Raw genomic sequence first — 15,404 nt, forward strand, 5'->3', positions numbered from 1 at the left:
TTTATTTTGAGGGGAGCTACATTGGGATCACTGATTAGGGTGCCCTGTCCATATGGTTCCTTTCTTTACTCAGAGAGGATACATCTTTCTTCCTGAAGACCCTAGATGCATACGTTATGTGAGGAGTAGCTGGTTCCCTGAAAAGCGTACTGTAGTCTAGGCGGAGAGGGAAAAATTGTTGGCGCTAAATGAGCTCACACCATCTGCAGTCTCTCCCACAGTCGTGGTCTACTCTGAGCCTCCCAACGGAAATGAAAACCACGAGACTTAAGAGAAGTCATGAGACCTCCAGGTCCAAGGTCCAATGGCTAGGATAACAGGCGTGGCATTCGAATCCAGGACTCCAGGGCCATCCTCTTCACTGCCGCATGTGACATTCTCCTCCATATCTTCTCTTCTCTGCCAGGAGGTAGAAGCTGGGGGCTGAGGACCTGAGCTCCTGTGCTCTCGCTTTTGCTCACCTGTGGCAGGACTGAACGCTCCGTGCGGGCAGGGGCCCAGCTCCACTCCTCAGGACCCAGGACCCGCAGGCTCTCACCCACGTCTGTCTGCTGGGCTACCAGAGGAGGTGAAAGGAGTTCTCCTTTCGCAGAGGAAGCTGCTGATGTGCGCCCTCAGTGTGGACATTGCGCGCTGTGGATGCCAATGCCCGGGTTCGGTGTTAAGTCCAAAGCAGGGCCCAGAAGCCACCGAGGCGGGGTGAAGAGCTCAGGCCCTGGGCATCTCAAAGCCAAGGGGCGGCGCAGACTTAGGGACCTCTGGTGCTGGCCTCGCCACCGCAGCCACCGCACTGCGCACGCGCGCTGTCCCGGCTCCGCCCCCCCGGGTAGGAACCTACAGCGGGTGCGGCGGCGGCAGCAGCAGCGCCGGACGCTGGCGGTGTAGACACCCCTGGGTCAGGACCCGGACCCTGGACTGGCCGCCGGGTGAGTGGCTGACCGGGAGGGAAGGGCCCCGGCCAGGTACGCGGGGCAGGAGCGGACCGGGACTCGGGGCAGCGCGGGGCGGGGGCCTGACGAGGACCCGGCGGGCGCCTGCGGGTGGAGGCCCGCGGCCCCGGGGAGGGAGCCCCACCCCCGGCCTGCACCGTGGCCCCGCGCCCTCCCCACCCCCGCAGGCACCCCGCGGGGGCCGGGGTCAGGGGGCGCCGCCAGGGCTCCCGCCAGCGAGTGACAGGCCGCGGCCGGGGCGGGGACGGCGGCGGGGACCTGGGTCACAGCGCGCCGGGGGTCGCGCCCCCTCCCTGGCCCTCCGCCCGCCTTTGTGCCGCCGCCCGCGGGCCGGCGGGTGGGGACCGACGCGGAGAACGGAGCTGGCGGCGGTGTGGCCGCCGGGCCGCGGGTCCCCGCCCCCAGGTTTTAAATGATGCAGCCTGCGAGGATCCCTACCGGTCGCTCGAGCAGGAAGTGTGTAAGAGGCCATTTTTAAAGCCTCCTGCGGGCCTCGGGGGCCGGCGTTGACGTTCTTTGGTCTTCAGTAGCTAGAAGATCGCCCGGTGACCCCTCGAGGGGACCCGGACGGCCCCTGGTACAGGACGAGGGAGTCCCTCTGTCCCCGCGCCTCCCTTCCTCGCGCCACGCTGTGCAACGTGGACTGGCCTCGGATAAGGGTGCCGTCGGTGTGAGCGTGCCAACAATAAACTTGAGAACCAGACCTCATTGTCTTTCCTTGGAGGATCGAAGAGGGTGTCCTGTCGGAAAGGCCCTGTCGGTGGAGGACCCATGCATGAGGTGGGGGAGCCGAGCCGAGGGGTCTACGCCAGAGGAAGCTTTGAATTGTCCCAAAAACCTGGTGTCATTCTGTGGGCCCTCTGCATCCCAGCCCGCTTCCCCCCGCCCCTTGTTGGCTTGGGGTTTGGGGTCAGTTTAAAAAGGCCAAGAGAAGGATGCGAAAGAATGAACATTTGGTAACCAAGAAAAGAAAGCCTTAGAAGAGGACATTTAACCCCTGCATGTAGGCTGGTAATTAAAATATCCCCTTAAAATGCCCCTGGTTTTGAAAACTAGGATAATGAATGATTTGTCAGAGTAACATTACAAAATAAAAAGTGAAATACCAAGTACTTTGTTCTCTTTAAAAATAGAAGCCTACCTGCTAAACCGTAATATTGTGTTGGAGTCCTTAGAACATTGTCCTCCAAGTTTAGAATTGAAATCACCTTGGAAGAAAATTGTGGCCTCCAGAAACCTGCAGGACCTGACTATAGAAGAGCAATGAAGGAGCATGGGAATGTCTCCCAGTCCTTCTGAGTCACATGTGCAAAGTTCAACCCAACCCATGATTGTACACCATCACAGATACAGGCCAAGGGTATTATTGCAAGTCAGAAAATATGGTTTAGAAACCAATGTTATTTGGTTTTTTTAAGTAGAATACAAATAGAGCATTCCAATTTTTAAATTGTGATATTTTTAACCAAGGATGAATTTTTTGCTTACTTTCTATTTTGAGTCTAATATAGTAACCTTGAAAAATAACACTTTTGCATGTATCCATTTTTATTATGCTGTAACATTCATTACAAGTGTGCTTTGAAAAGAACAAAGGAGAGCATTCTCTTATTGGGACTCCTCCCTGACATGTTATCCTAAACTAATGTAGATTTTTAAAACCCAGTAACAACCATTAAAAAAAAAAAAATCACACTTCTGTCTCTCCTGCTCTATTTGCCTTTAAGTAAAAGGATCTGAGCTAGTGTTTGTGCGAGAGGAAGAACAAAGAACATTTTATGATTGTCACTAGGAAGGCGTTGCTTTCAGTTGCTTTCATTCATTCCCTCATTCTTTCATCCGGTTGTATTGAGTGCCTTCTATGGCCAACCCACTGATGTTGGTTATGGTAAAGGGGCCTCACCAGTGAGGATTTTCCCAGTCTTCAATTGTTCTCACATTGCCTGTCATCTACTGTATTTTTGGTTCACATATGCGAACCCAGCCCACTATAATTTCCGGGTTCATTCTTAAAGTAAAAGCAGCTGGATCATTTAATTCAGACTCTCCCATCATGGGAAGGGGGGTAGGGTAGCTTAAAAATCACCTGGGAAGAATTTTAAACCCCATGCCTGGGCCCCACCCTAGGAAAAGAGCCATCTGATGCATTAGGTCATATGAATCTTGGGACTCCTCTCTTTATTTGAGCTCCCAAAGTGACTGCTACACACACCAGTGTCTGAGAGGCACTTCTGGAGCTCATTCTTGCTATTTTCTAGGAGAAAAGTGCCCAAGAAACCAAGGATTTGCAGCTCCAGGACGTAAATCCAAGTGTCTGGCTTCTGTTGCAGGCAGCTGTGGAACCCAGGGTTCTGAGCCTAATGGTAGACGCCTACTCAGGGCCGGAAGCTTTGAGACCAGTGGCCCTCGGTGCTTGAGAAGAGAAGGACGCCTGAAAGGGAAAGAAAAGCCCTTGAGTCTTGCAACATTTTGACTCTTGTCTGTAGCTTCAGGCAGGAAGTAAGAACAGTACTCAAGTGGCAGGAGATCCTGGCTGCGACTTCAGTTTACAGCTTGACACGGCAGTGTAATGGAAAGCAGTTTAGATTTGACACCCTTTGGCAGCAGTTGATCTCCAACCCTGTGGCCTTAGCAAAGCCTCATGCTTTCTACAGACCTTTGCTCTTGGAAGAAGCAGGTACGTGAAGGCTTGCTTTAAAGAGTACCCAGGTAACATATGAACCTGCTTCTGCAGGCACCTCTTCTACCTCACCTGAGCCATGGTGCTCCAGGATTGACAAGCAGCCAGCCACTGAGCACACCTGCTCAGTTCCCTGATATAGGGATCCTCACTGAAACTACCCATCTTCTCCCATCTTCTGTCACACTCCTTAGGCACAGCAGCCCATGGTGGGTGTTGGGATCAGATCATCTGCTCTGTGCTCATCGTTGTCAATACCATGCCAGGCACTACCAGGAACATTCAAGTTTCTGAGAACCTGCAAAGTAGATTGTGGCATTATTCACCTTAAAATCAGTGACATACCAAGGTCACATGGCGAGGCAGGAGTAGAACCCTGAGACCTCCTGTCTAGTCACTCCATTACAGTCCCAAGGCAATGGCTTAGCCTTGCCTCCAGTATAAAGTACTATCCAGGGTGTCATTATTCCGTGCACTTCTCTGTGCACCTGCCCCTGGAGGGCCAGGTGATTCTCAACCTCAGCTGCATATTGGAATCATCTGGGAAGCTTTATAAACCTCAGCGTCTGGACTGCCCCTTGTCCTCAGCTCCTTCCAATTAAACTGGAGTCTTGGGGGGTTAGGGCCCAGGCATCCTTGTTAAAGCCCCCAGGTAACTCCAGTGTGCAATAGGTAACCCACTGTTCCAGGGACCCCCTTAAACATCCTGGGCATGTCCTGACAAGGTTCACCTTTACATAGCCAAGGTAAGAACCACTAATGGAGGAGGAGATTTTGTCTCTGTTTGATTATACTTTTAATTAAACTCCTAACTCATTTTTTTCTGCAAAATTTTGGGTATTTTTCCAGAGGCAAAAAAAAAAATGGAAATAACCAAAAATCTGTGTGTACATTTTTAGCATCATTAAGAGCATCCGAAGTCACTTGGAATCTTCTTTAATGAGGAATCTTGTGATATTGCTTGCAGTACTCCTTTTCCCTATCTTCTATATATACTTAATGCTAATATAGATTTACTCCTTAGCATGTTTTTTTCCATATATAAAACAATAAGCTTTAAACTTCATGGACATCAGCATTGGTTTCTTTTTTTCTCTCAAATTGTAAAGGGGGGAGAAGCCTTAAAATCCCTTTGTTTCCTAATATTGACTCAATTGATGTGCCTAGCTGGGCCAAGTCATCCCCAAAGAACTCTGTAGACAGGATTGAGGATCCTAGCTTGGGTGGGTGTGGACCTTTGTTCCATTAGGCTCATTTGTTAAGCTTGCTAATCTCTGCTTCTCTGGACCTTACTGCCTTCTCCTACGGTGGAAAGAACCTTAACAAATATACGTTGACTTATTTTATGATGAAATGTCTCTGCCCAGCATAAAGCCACCTGCATGTACCTGGCAGCACCATGACAGTTAGGCATTTCTTCCTTGCAGTTTTCAAGTGAGAGTACCCAGGCCCAGCTTAGCCAGTATGAAATCACAACTAGTGTCAAGACCTAGGTTTTGGACTTTGTCCTGCTCTCCGGGGTCATTATGCTTTCCGGGGTTACACCAAGCTGCATTCATCTGGAGAACAGAGGAACCATCTCCTACAGCCTTCCTCTTCGTCTGTTGTCCATGCAGTACAATTTCAGAAGGAAATATCAGGTCCCCAGGGAAGCATGTTTGTTGGCGACCTCTAGAAGTATTTTTTGGCCATCAGGATGGCACCCAGTTTGCAGTTAAGTCATTCTAAGTGTGAGGTAGTTTGGCATAAAGATTGCAATGCTTAATTGTTATTTTTTCCTGTCGAGATCTATTTATCCATTCAATTCAATTCTGATTTGTTGTCATGGTCAGAAAAAACTCTTGCTGAGGCAACAGTTTCTTCCTAAATATCCTACTGAGGAAGTATGTCCAGTTAACATGGCAAATGTCAGATTTCTTTCTTTTTTACCCTTATCCACTATCGCTCTTCTACATGCTTCTGAGCACTTAGGGTAAAATTGTGTTAAAATTTGGGTCACTGGGAAAAACTAGTAAGATGAGCCTTTTTATAGCCAAAGAGTCAAAGGAACACACAGGTACAGTTTTTGAGTGGCTGTGCCATGGGGCTGGGGACTTTACATACCTTACCAGTGTCTACTCCTAATAGCCCTTTAAGTTTGAAGGTGGTAAAGCTGTTTCCTTGCAACAAATAGAGAGGAATCACTTGTCTGGACACCCAGCAAATACAGGACAGGACCAGAGTTTGAACCCTCGACCTTCCAGCCCCATTCCTGTGCTTTTCATGGGCATATCAGCTGTACCAGTGAGGGATGTGGTGGGAGCCACAGTGAGACAGAGTTTCTAAGTCAGAATGCCTGAAAAGAGTTGCTTCCATTGGCTTCTCATCCACAGAGGATGCCAGCAGCCAGCCTACTAGCTCTGAGTTTGTTGGACACCCTTCGTGCACGAAAATGTAGGTGATATACTAGGCCTGCCTCTCTTCTTCTGTTTCACGCTAACATCCAGCTCAGAGGTACCTTCCTGCTACAGGGCTCTCACCGTGTGGCTGTGCTTCAAGGGGCAGGCTGGGGAAGGCAGGTCAGTAACCAGCTCACACCCAAAGCTCTGTGAGTGCGAGTTCTGTGGAGATTGTATGCAGCTGGTAGCCTTTGCTACTAAAACTAACAGGAGGTCTTGCCCTAGAGGTAAACCTATTTTAATCTGTACAACCAAACAATTGTGATTAAAATTATAAAATGAAATTCAGTGTATATTCTGGAAAGAGCAATTGTTAGGCAGCTAAGAAGCCTGTAAATTAGCCCCTCTTATGATTGGCAAAATGTCTTCATTAAAACAATAGAAAGTAATAGATTTAACAACTCAAAGTGTGCCATAACTTATCCAGGCACTTTCCCTCACCACCTCACCCTGGGTCCTCATGACAGCCCTGGGGGTGGGGGTCCTGCTGATGTCTGCTCTCCTGGTAAGGAATCAGTTTGCCTAGGCCTCACATCTAGGAAATCCTATGATTTTAAACCCTGTAGTCTCTTTCCAGAATCTATAGCTTTAAACATGATTTTACCTCTTATTTCTCTGCTAATTCTGTTGAGCATGAGTCACTTCCAGCATTTAGAAGTCAGATGCTTCATTTTTAGTAAGAACTTATACAATCTTGCACATTTTATAATCCTTAGTATCACTTAACTGGTTTCTTCCAAACTCAGAGATTTTTTTCCCCTCGTGTCCCCATAATAAGTATTTTGGAAATCAGGACGAGTAAGCTCAAAAATGAAGAAGAGGAACCTCCTACACATACACACACACACACACACACACACACACACACACACACACACAGTGAGAGAGAGTGTTAGGCCTCCCCCCAGGCCTTTCCTTTGAGGAGGACAAGACAGTGCGGGACAGCAGGCTTCTTAGGCAGAGGGCTGCTTCTCTCCTGCATGGCTGTCATGCGGAGTTTTGCTGTAGGTAATTCTATATTGAAAAGCTCACTTCTGCTGCTTGAATAGCTTATACCAAACAGGCATCTAAATGGTAGGGACATTTTGTGCCATAATGATAACAAGACTATTATTTCTGTGTTTTTGAGAGCACTTCTAAATTATATGAAAGAGAAAAATAAAAGTATGTTTCTAGTCCCAGGAAGTCAAGTGCAGGGCTTCTGTAAGGCTGGGTGAGTTGGGAAAGTCTGTGAACTCTGACACTGATTTAGTGTGGTGTTTTCTTGAGTGCCCTCAGCATCCAATGCACCCATGCACAAATCTTTATCTACTGTGTTTATATAATCCTCTGTTATCAGCCCACTGAGCAATTACTTATCCAGAAGACTCAGCTTCTCTGGTGGTTGTATTTAGATAGAGGACTTTGTATGCAAAGAACTGGGGCTTGGGAGCTCTCGGGAGTATTCATATGCAAATACCAATATCTTGGCCACTTTGTGGTTCCCTGCTGCTCTGTGCATTTACTTTTATCTTGAAGTATTACTTACATTTGAGCTATTCCAAGGGCCACACCCTGCTGCAACTAGCCACAGATTTGTATTGAAGGAACCTCCCATCTTTTCCACCAAGAATGAGGAAAATGGCAAAGTAGTAATACTAATTTATTTTGAAAATAGTTTAGAAACCAAGAAAGATGCTGTCAAACAATTGACAGTGCACTCATGGCCAGATTCCCTGCTTCCCCCATGAAACTGCAGGTCATAGATTCGTGCTTCATATTATCAGTTGCTCCTATGGATTCTCAGTTCAGAATACAGATGGTGTTTAACCTATGATGGTTCTACTCATGATTTTGTTATAAAAGCAACATGCACTCAGTAGAAATTATGCTCCTAATTTTGAATTTTGTTCTCTTCCCAGGCTAGTGATGTGCAATACAACAGTATTATGATGCAGGGCAGAGGCAGTGAACTCCCAATAGGCCATGCAGCCGCAAGTGTAATAACCAACACCATATTCGATAGCCACTGTAGTCAATAAATAAAATGAGGTGTTCAATGCATGAATATCTGATAGTCTTTATGCTGGGTGGTTTGCCAACTGTAGACCTAGGTAATGGTTCTGAACACATTGAAGGCAGGTTAGGCTAAGCTCTGACATGCAGTAGGCTAGGAGGATTAAATGCATTTTTCACTTACAATGTTTTCGATTTATAATGGGTTTATTGGGATATAGCCCTACCATAAGTTGAGGCGCACACACAGCTTCTTAGATATTTTTGCAGAGGTGCCTCAAAAAAAAGTGTGTGTTTCTCAGGCATCAGAACCAGCCTGATTCTCTGAGGAGTTCTTTCCAGTTGCTTCCACTTCTTGCTGATGGTCATGATCTTGCAGTCCAGTCTGTTCTCAAGTTTCAGGAAGAATAACACCCTCTAAGTTTTTAAAAGATTGGAGAGAAAAGTGGCAAAACAGCGTTTCTTGACTTTTTAAAAAATCATGGAGGCTGAGAAAGACGCTGAAAAACTGGAAATGTGCAAATGTAATCCTGGGTTGAACAATTCTTCAAAAAAAAAAAAAAAAGGAATGTTGGCATGTGACTTTTGAGAATTATATGTTGAAACAGTTGATGAGCAAGTTGTGCTAGGTTAAGTAATTTAGTCTCTGTCTGAATTATGAGGCTGGTAGATGACAGAAGAGATTTTACGTATTGATTGGTATTCAAACCTTTGGGACAGAATTAAGAATCAAGGACTACTAGATAAGAGATGTGCAGATTATTAGCTGGTCTATTAAGAGTGATTAAGTAGTTTCCTTTTTGCAGCTCCAGTGTCAAGATGGAAGCCACTTCCTGTTTCATTTAGGAGCAAATTGTTAACAATGAAAACTAGGTGAAAAGCAAAATCTGCTTCCTAACGAAGGAGGAGCTTCACGTGTGGTCAGTGGTGGGGAAGTTTTAAGGTGAAGTGTCGCTGGACACTTTAGCTGGTAATTTCCAATATGGGCTTCATATCAGCTTTACCTGAAATGGCTTTCCACACCCAGGTGCCTCTTCCCCTGCCCTCTCCCCAGAGCCTGGGATTCCCTAGCCAAGGGTTGCAGCCCAGGAGAGTGTCTTTGCTGTGATTCTAAGGCTCCTTCAGAATGCAGAAACCTCGGGACCTCATCCTTCTATCACCTGACTTCAGCCTCTGCATCCTTTGGGCCTGTGGTTCGCTGAGCTTCTAAGTGCAGCTGTGGAGCTTGGTTTAGCTGGCTAAGAATGTCGGCATGAGCATACAGATGTAGGGTTCTTGTGTGGTCAAGTCAGATTTCAAGGGTCAGCGATATCAGACTGGTCTTAGAAATCACATGGCCCAGCCTTGTGTTGTATAAATGAACGAGCAGCTACAGATGGGTAATTCACCTGAGGCCACCTAGCAGAAGTTCATTGTGTCCCTTCTAACTCCCTTCACTGAACCTAGTTTATAGATCTGGAAAATAAAGTGCACTCATCTCTATAGTGACTCCTGAAGAGGAGCCTGTGGTCTGCACCAGGAGTGCAGTAGACTAGAAGGTATGTGCCCCTCCCTGTGTCATGTGTTGCCAGCTCAGGGCATTCATGTGTCTCCTCCTAAGCAATGGTGCCCTACTGTAGGTGGAGAAGAGGGACAGCATCTTACAGCCCCAGGCCTCTGTCCACTAGCTGCCTGGATGCCGTGTGCACGTAAGGCTGGACAGGGCTGGATCTAGATGCCATCAGAGTTTGCACACTGGAAATTGCTTTTGAAAGAAGGTAACTATCTTTCACAGCAGAATAGGGAGAGAACACTGCAGGAGAAAATAGGGCTTATTATTGTACACTGTACGTTCTTTTGTTGCTTTTCAAAGCTGTTTTCGAAAGGCAAGTTTCATGCCAGGTCTGAATGCGTAGTAGTTGCTTCTTCCCACCCTACAGAAAGCACTTTCCCACTACCTTTGTGTGGATCTTGGCCTAATGGCCCTGTGCTGCTGACCAACACTCATTGCCCACCATGGAAGAGACCTGAGGCCCTCTGTGCCTCCTGGCACTTGGAGAAAGTTTTTAGTGTCTTAGTTATCACAGCAGCTCTGTGGGAGATGCTGGGTCGGCGTTCTTAATTCTAATTGCCAGATGACAATTTGAACTCCAGAGATTTAAGTGGTTTTCTAAGATCATAAAAGAAAGGCTTCTGGCAAGAATGGTTTCTGTCAAGCTCCTGGTTCTATAGACTTTGAAAAAAATAAGTGCCATTAAAGATGAGTTGAAAATTAGTCCCTGAGTAACATGTAGAATATGAGTGTCGAAGGATCGTTGCTCTGGGAAACACCGGCCACTCCTGCTGCCCAACCCAAGCCATCCATGTCTCCCCACTGCCATCGTCTTGTCTCCTGTAGACTCTTGGCCTCATGGCGGCTAGAGACTGTTGGAGCATAAATCAGATGTCATGCCGCTGCTCCAGGCCTCACCTGGTCCTCCATCTCAGGCAGAGGAAAAGCCCCTGTCTTGTGAAACCCGTCACACAGCTTTCCTCAGCCAGTCTCCCTGTCCCTCTGACCATGTTGGCAGCTGCCCACTCCTCCCTCCTTCCTCAAGTGTACCATGCCCACTTAACAGCGACCTTTGTCTTTTCTGTGGAGACTTTTCCAGTACACCTAGGTCACCTTGGCTTACCGTGTTTCTTACCCAGTTCTCCCCCTTCTGCTTGACAATGAGTACAGGCTTGGCTTGTCCTCTGTCATTGCGCACCTGAGCATAGGGACCAGTCCGCCTTGGTCCACTGCCCTGCAGCACTCAGAATAAGGCCTGGCCCTTGACAGATGCTCAGTAGATGTTGAAGGAGGAATTTTTGTCTTCACAATGTTGTCTGTGTCACTGGCAGGTTGGGTGTGTGAGCAGAGCTGGCGTCCAAACTGACGAGGACTGAGGGGAGCCCTGGCTCCACCTGGGTGACCCACATATCCAAAAATCAAGCTGAAAAGGTCCTGGATGAAGATTTGGGGAGGCTAATATGACATTAAACTTGAAAAACTGCTTTGATGTGCTTAATAACACTTAAAAATAAGCTTCACTGATCAAAGGCTCTTCTAATGGCTGCTATAAAGTCCTTCCTGCAAGTGTCCTGCATTCATAGCCTCATGTGGTGATTTGTGGGGGCCTAGTTTGAAAATGTGTTCAATATCAACTCGGCTGCCAGCTCTGTTGTGTGGAGTGTTACTTTAACACACATGTAAGATCGCATATTGAGATTTACCATCGGATTCCCACGGCCATTAAAATGTAGAGTAACTTTGATAATGGCTTAGGCAAACCTTGAATTCTTAAATTGATCATGCTTTGTGATTTTTGTTTTCCTATAGTGTTGCCTGGAATGTCAGAAGATTGACAGCAGTCATATTTTGGAGCATGCTCCTACAGTGGCAGTGTACCAAAGAAAGGTTGTGAAGTACCTACCCGCCACCAAGCACAGTGTGCTGCAGGGTGCCTCCGAAGGATTTTGTCATGTGAACTCTTTCTGAATTTCAGTCCGCTCTTTCTAGAAATGCAGATAAAGAAGATGAAGGATATTGGAGAGCCTTCGTACGCTACCCCAATGAATGGCACACATAACTCCTTGACCCTGTCACCCAAACACCCTAATTCTAACAGAGCAACTCGGCCAGACAGACAGGAAGCACAGGCCCTTTTGTATCAGGGCTCGGAGGCGGAGGCTGCCATGATGACCATTGCAACATGTGCAAAGTGCAGAAGTGTTCACAAAGTCCCTCTTCAAGATTTGAAGAAGGGTCCCGGGCAAGGCCAAGCGGAAGAAGGATATGTCTGCCTCCCATGCAGCCTTCAGACCGCTCCTCCCCATTTTCCCTTCATGAACGGGGATCCCAGGGCCACTCACGTCGGAAACAAAACCGAAGCCATCTCAAGTCCCATCAATAACAAATTCAAGGTGAGGAACTTTAAGCCAGGCAAATACTACTGTGATAAGTGCCGGTTTTCCACCAAGGACCCGCTGCAGCACAGGAAGCACACGCTGCAGCACGAGGAGATCAGGTTCATCTGCTCCCACTGCAGCTACGTCTCCTACACAAAGGGGGAGTTTCAGAGGCATCTGGTGAAGCACACGGGCATATTCCCTTATCAGTGTGAGTACTGTGACTATGGTGCTATTAGAAATGACTACATTGTCAAGCACAGGAAGAGAGTCCACGAGAGGGCTGGTGCTAAGAGACCTCTCAAAACTGCCACCAAGCTGGACCCAAAAAGAACTAGCATTTCCAGACAGAACATAGAGCTCTTAAAGGCCCCTAGCCTAAGGACCGCATTTCAGAACAGGTTGTCGGATCAGCTCTCAAGATTCTCTCTTCATGCTAATAAAGACAAAATTCACAATATCCTATTGTTACCCGAATCAAAGGAATACCAGAAAGATGTTGTGTGTATTCCCAATCAAATGACCTTACCGGAGCCAAATGAAGTCGGTCTGTTTGAGAACAAAAGCGTCGAGGTGGAAGTGTTATCTCCTTCAAAGGAACCCGTTCAGCCCGGTGTGCCGCTGACGGTCGTGGCCCCGGCGGAGCTAGTTGTCCCTGCAAACTGTTTGGCCCAGTTGATGGACGTGAAGGTGGTCAACGGCACACAGCAGCTCCTTCTCAAACTGTTTCCACTGGAGGAAAAGAGTCACCTGGAAGCTGGCAGTGGCGATGGAGGCGATCCAGAGCACGTGACTAAAGAGAAGTGTTCAAAGGAGCCAGAAAATGTATTTTCTGTAGAAAATATAAAGTCACTAGCAATAGAAGGGAACACTGGAAGACTTGTAGGTGTAGACAACCTTCGGTCTTCAGTTCAGAGACAACTGAAAGATGTGAAGTGGGTGAGGTCTTGTGATCTTGTGTCTGGCTCCCGTGTGCACGGTCACAGGGAACACCTTCTCAGTTCTGATGGGGTCGAGGATTTGCAGACAAGGAATGATTTGTATTCACATAGGACCGCTCTTCCTTTTACCTCCTTAAAAGGTCACTCTCCAGCCTCTGTCATGAAAAGTGGTGCCATGTGTGGTCTCGGAGCTGCTTCAGACCCTTTTCCTTCTAAAGCTGCCGATTCTTTCTCAAAAGATGGAAGAAATGTGCACGGTGACTCTCAGCCGTTATTTCATCTGGCTCTGACACCTCCAGCCACTTCCTTCTCTGGGGAAAAGGGCTTACTGCCTGCAGTCAGTCAGAGTGACTTGGAACCTGGAAGTCAGAGCAATGTTCCTGCCAAAATGGCTTCCTCTCCTGGGAAGCTGGAAGGTGACCAGGCAGAGGACAAGGCAGCTTCAGATCTAAGCCAGACCTCCCCTTCACGGGGGAGTGAGTGTTTATACACAGATATGACCAGAGGGGAAGACAGAACTAGATCTGAGCCTGGAGGCGACCCTGGGGAATTGAAGAATTCTGAAAGGACCAGTGAGACTCCCGAGGGCCCTGTCATCTCATCAGTCTTTTCTCTGAGCTCGGGGTCCGAAAATGTCCCAGAGGGCATTAAGTGGAACAGTTCAACATCCAAAATAAAGTCCATTGAACTCTTACGCAGAAAGATCGCCCAACTGATTGAGTCCTGTGGCAAGCCTTCGTCTTTGTCTGCAAATAGTGCACGAGGTCGGTCCTCGTCAAAGGGAACCTCCAAAGCAACACCTGAAGGCATTCAGGACATTAACCTGTCACTTCCCGGCCCAGGCACTTCCACAGGTCCCCTCCAGACATCTCAGAATGAAGGTGATGTCACTGGCAGTGGACAGCTGGCTCATCAGCAGGTCTACCCACAGTTTGCTAATGGCAGTGAGGGGAACACTGAAAGCAGAGGGACCAGGAAGGCTCATGTGGCCACTCCAGTGCTGATCCCCAAAGGGGCCGTGTTGAGGGTTCTCAACTCCTCTGAGGATGCCCACATCATAGAGGCTACCTGCGATGCACCTGTTGGCATACCTTGCAGCAAAGCACAGTTGCCAAAACCAGCTCCTTATTGCCCCATGAAACAGACAGACTCAGACCTGCAGCCTTTGACCAGTGACGGTGGGCCAGTCGACATGTCCCCAGGTCTCGAGACAGCTCTTCGTCCTAAACCAAGAAAAGAGGATGCTACGTGTAGCGCCATCCCTAAGAAAACTGGCCCTGGGCCTGGACAGCATGGCTGTAGTGACCTGAGGAGGCCGGGGAGACTGCTATCCAGGAGTCTTCCAATGAGTAGGAATAAAACCAGGCAAGTGAATTCATCCAAGAAGAAAAGCAAACTTGAGGCCAATGCCAACCGCTGCCTCAGGGATCCTTCCGTTTTTCAGGTTGCCAGACAGCTCCGACTGATGGCCGCCAAACCAGATCAGTTGATTAAGTGCCCCCGTCGGAACCAGCCAGTCATCGTGCTAAATCATCCCGATGTGGACTCACCAGAAGTGACCAATGTGATGAAGGTGATCAATAAGTACAAGGGCAACGTCCTCAAGGTGGTTTTATCAGAAAGGACAAGGTGTCAGCTTGGCATTCGACGGCAGCACATGCGACTGACCTACCAGAACGTGGAGGATGCCAATCTGCTCAAAAGGCAAATGATGTTGAAAATGAAACTGAAAAAGGTTCATAAAAACAACTACCAGGTGGTGGACTCCTTGCCCGATGATTCCTCCCAGTGTATATTCAAGTGCTGGTTTTGTGGGCGGCTGTATGAGGACCAGGAAGAGTGGATGAGTCATGGCCAGCGGCATTTGATAGAGGCAACTAGAGACTGGGATGTTCTTTCTTCCAAGGGCAAATGAGGAAAGAGGGGTCTTTGAAGTGATTTGCTTCTCTTTTTAATGTTTCTGTTTGGGGGATGATTCCCCCAGATTCAATAGGAGAAATGCAGACTGGGGGGATGAGGGTTGTGGATTCTTCACATCCCTGTGGAAATGTTGATTCTTCCCCAGGACATGTCTGGACTCTGGGAGGTATTTAAAGCCCCTGAAATTGTGCGCACACAAATGGATGTACATGCATTTTTCTGGAGAAAGGATGTGAAGTTCTCAACAGATTTTCAGTGGGATCTAAGACCTCTTTGTTTAGTATCCATTTTTCTGAGTAGATACAAATCTTTCATATTCCAGTTAGGAGGGGCAAGTTTAGAATAATTTACACCTCCTCCTTATATAAATGCTACTGAAGAATTAAATCTACGTTTCGGTGTGCATTTCCACTTTGTTTCTGCTTTAACTCCTCTCCTGAATATTTGGTACATAATGAGAATTATATTTTCTACTGTATTAGTTGTTTTAAATTTATTTTTTAAAAAATTGACATATTGGGGCTGGGAGTATAGCTCAGTGGTGCACAAGACCCTGGCTTCCATCCTCAGC

At 47.6% G+C, this 15,404-nt stretch overlaps 1 protein-coding gene across 3 annotated transcripts; it reads left to right on the top strand.

Moving 5' to 3' along the window:
- Positions 1 to 839: 839 nt before the first annotated feature.
- On the top strand, positions 840 to 15,197 carry Znf518b (zinc finger protein 518B). Of its 3 annotated transcripts, XM_026403426.2 has the most exons (3): positions 3,578 to 3,627; positions 10,926 to 11,025; positions 11,404 to 15,197. In XM_026403426.2, exon 3 carries the CDS (start codon positions 11,586 to 11,588, stop codon positions 14,826 to 14,828), a length of 3,243 nt encoding a protein of 1,080 aa, XP_026259211.2. In that variant the 5' UTR covers positions 3,578 to 3,627; positions 10,926 to 11,025; positions 11,404 to 11,585; the 3' UTR covers positions 14,829 to 15,197. The 3 variants fall into 3 exon arrangements, with proteins under 3 accessions (XP_026259195.2, XP_026259204.2, XP_026259211.2); XM_026403410.2 differs by lacking the exons at positions 3,578 to 3,627; positions 10,926 to 11,025 and adding an exon at positions 840 to 926; XM_026403419.2 differs by lacking the exon at positions 10,926 to 11,025 and having other exon boundaries at positions 3,556 to 3,627.
- Positions 15,198 to 15,404: the final 207 nt, after the last annotated feature.

The sequence above is a fragment of the Urocitellus parryii genome, chromosome 10 (genome assembly GCF_045843805.1).
Source record: "Urocitellus parryii isolate mUroPar1 chromosome 10, mUroPar1.hap1, whole genome shotgun sequence".
NCBI lineage: Eukaryota > Metazoa > Chordata > Mammalia > Rodentia > Sciuridae > Urocitellus > Urocitellus parryii.

Bases quoted from the DNA above. Each gene is read 5' to 3' on its own strand.
- Znf518b (XM_026403410.2), top strand. From the start codon at position 11,586: ATGCAGATAAAGAAGATGAAGGATATTGGAGAGCCTTCGTACGCTACC.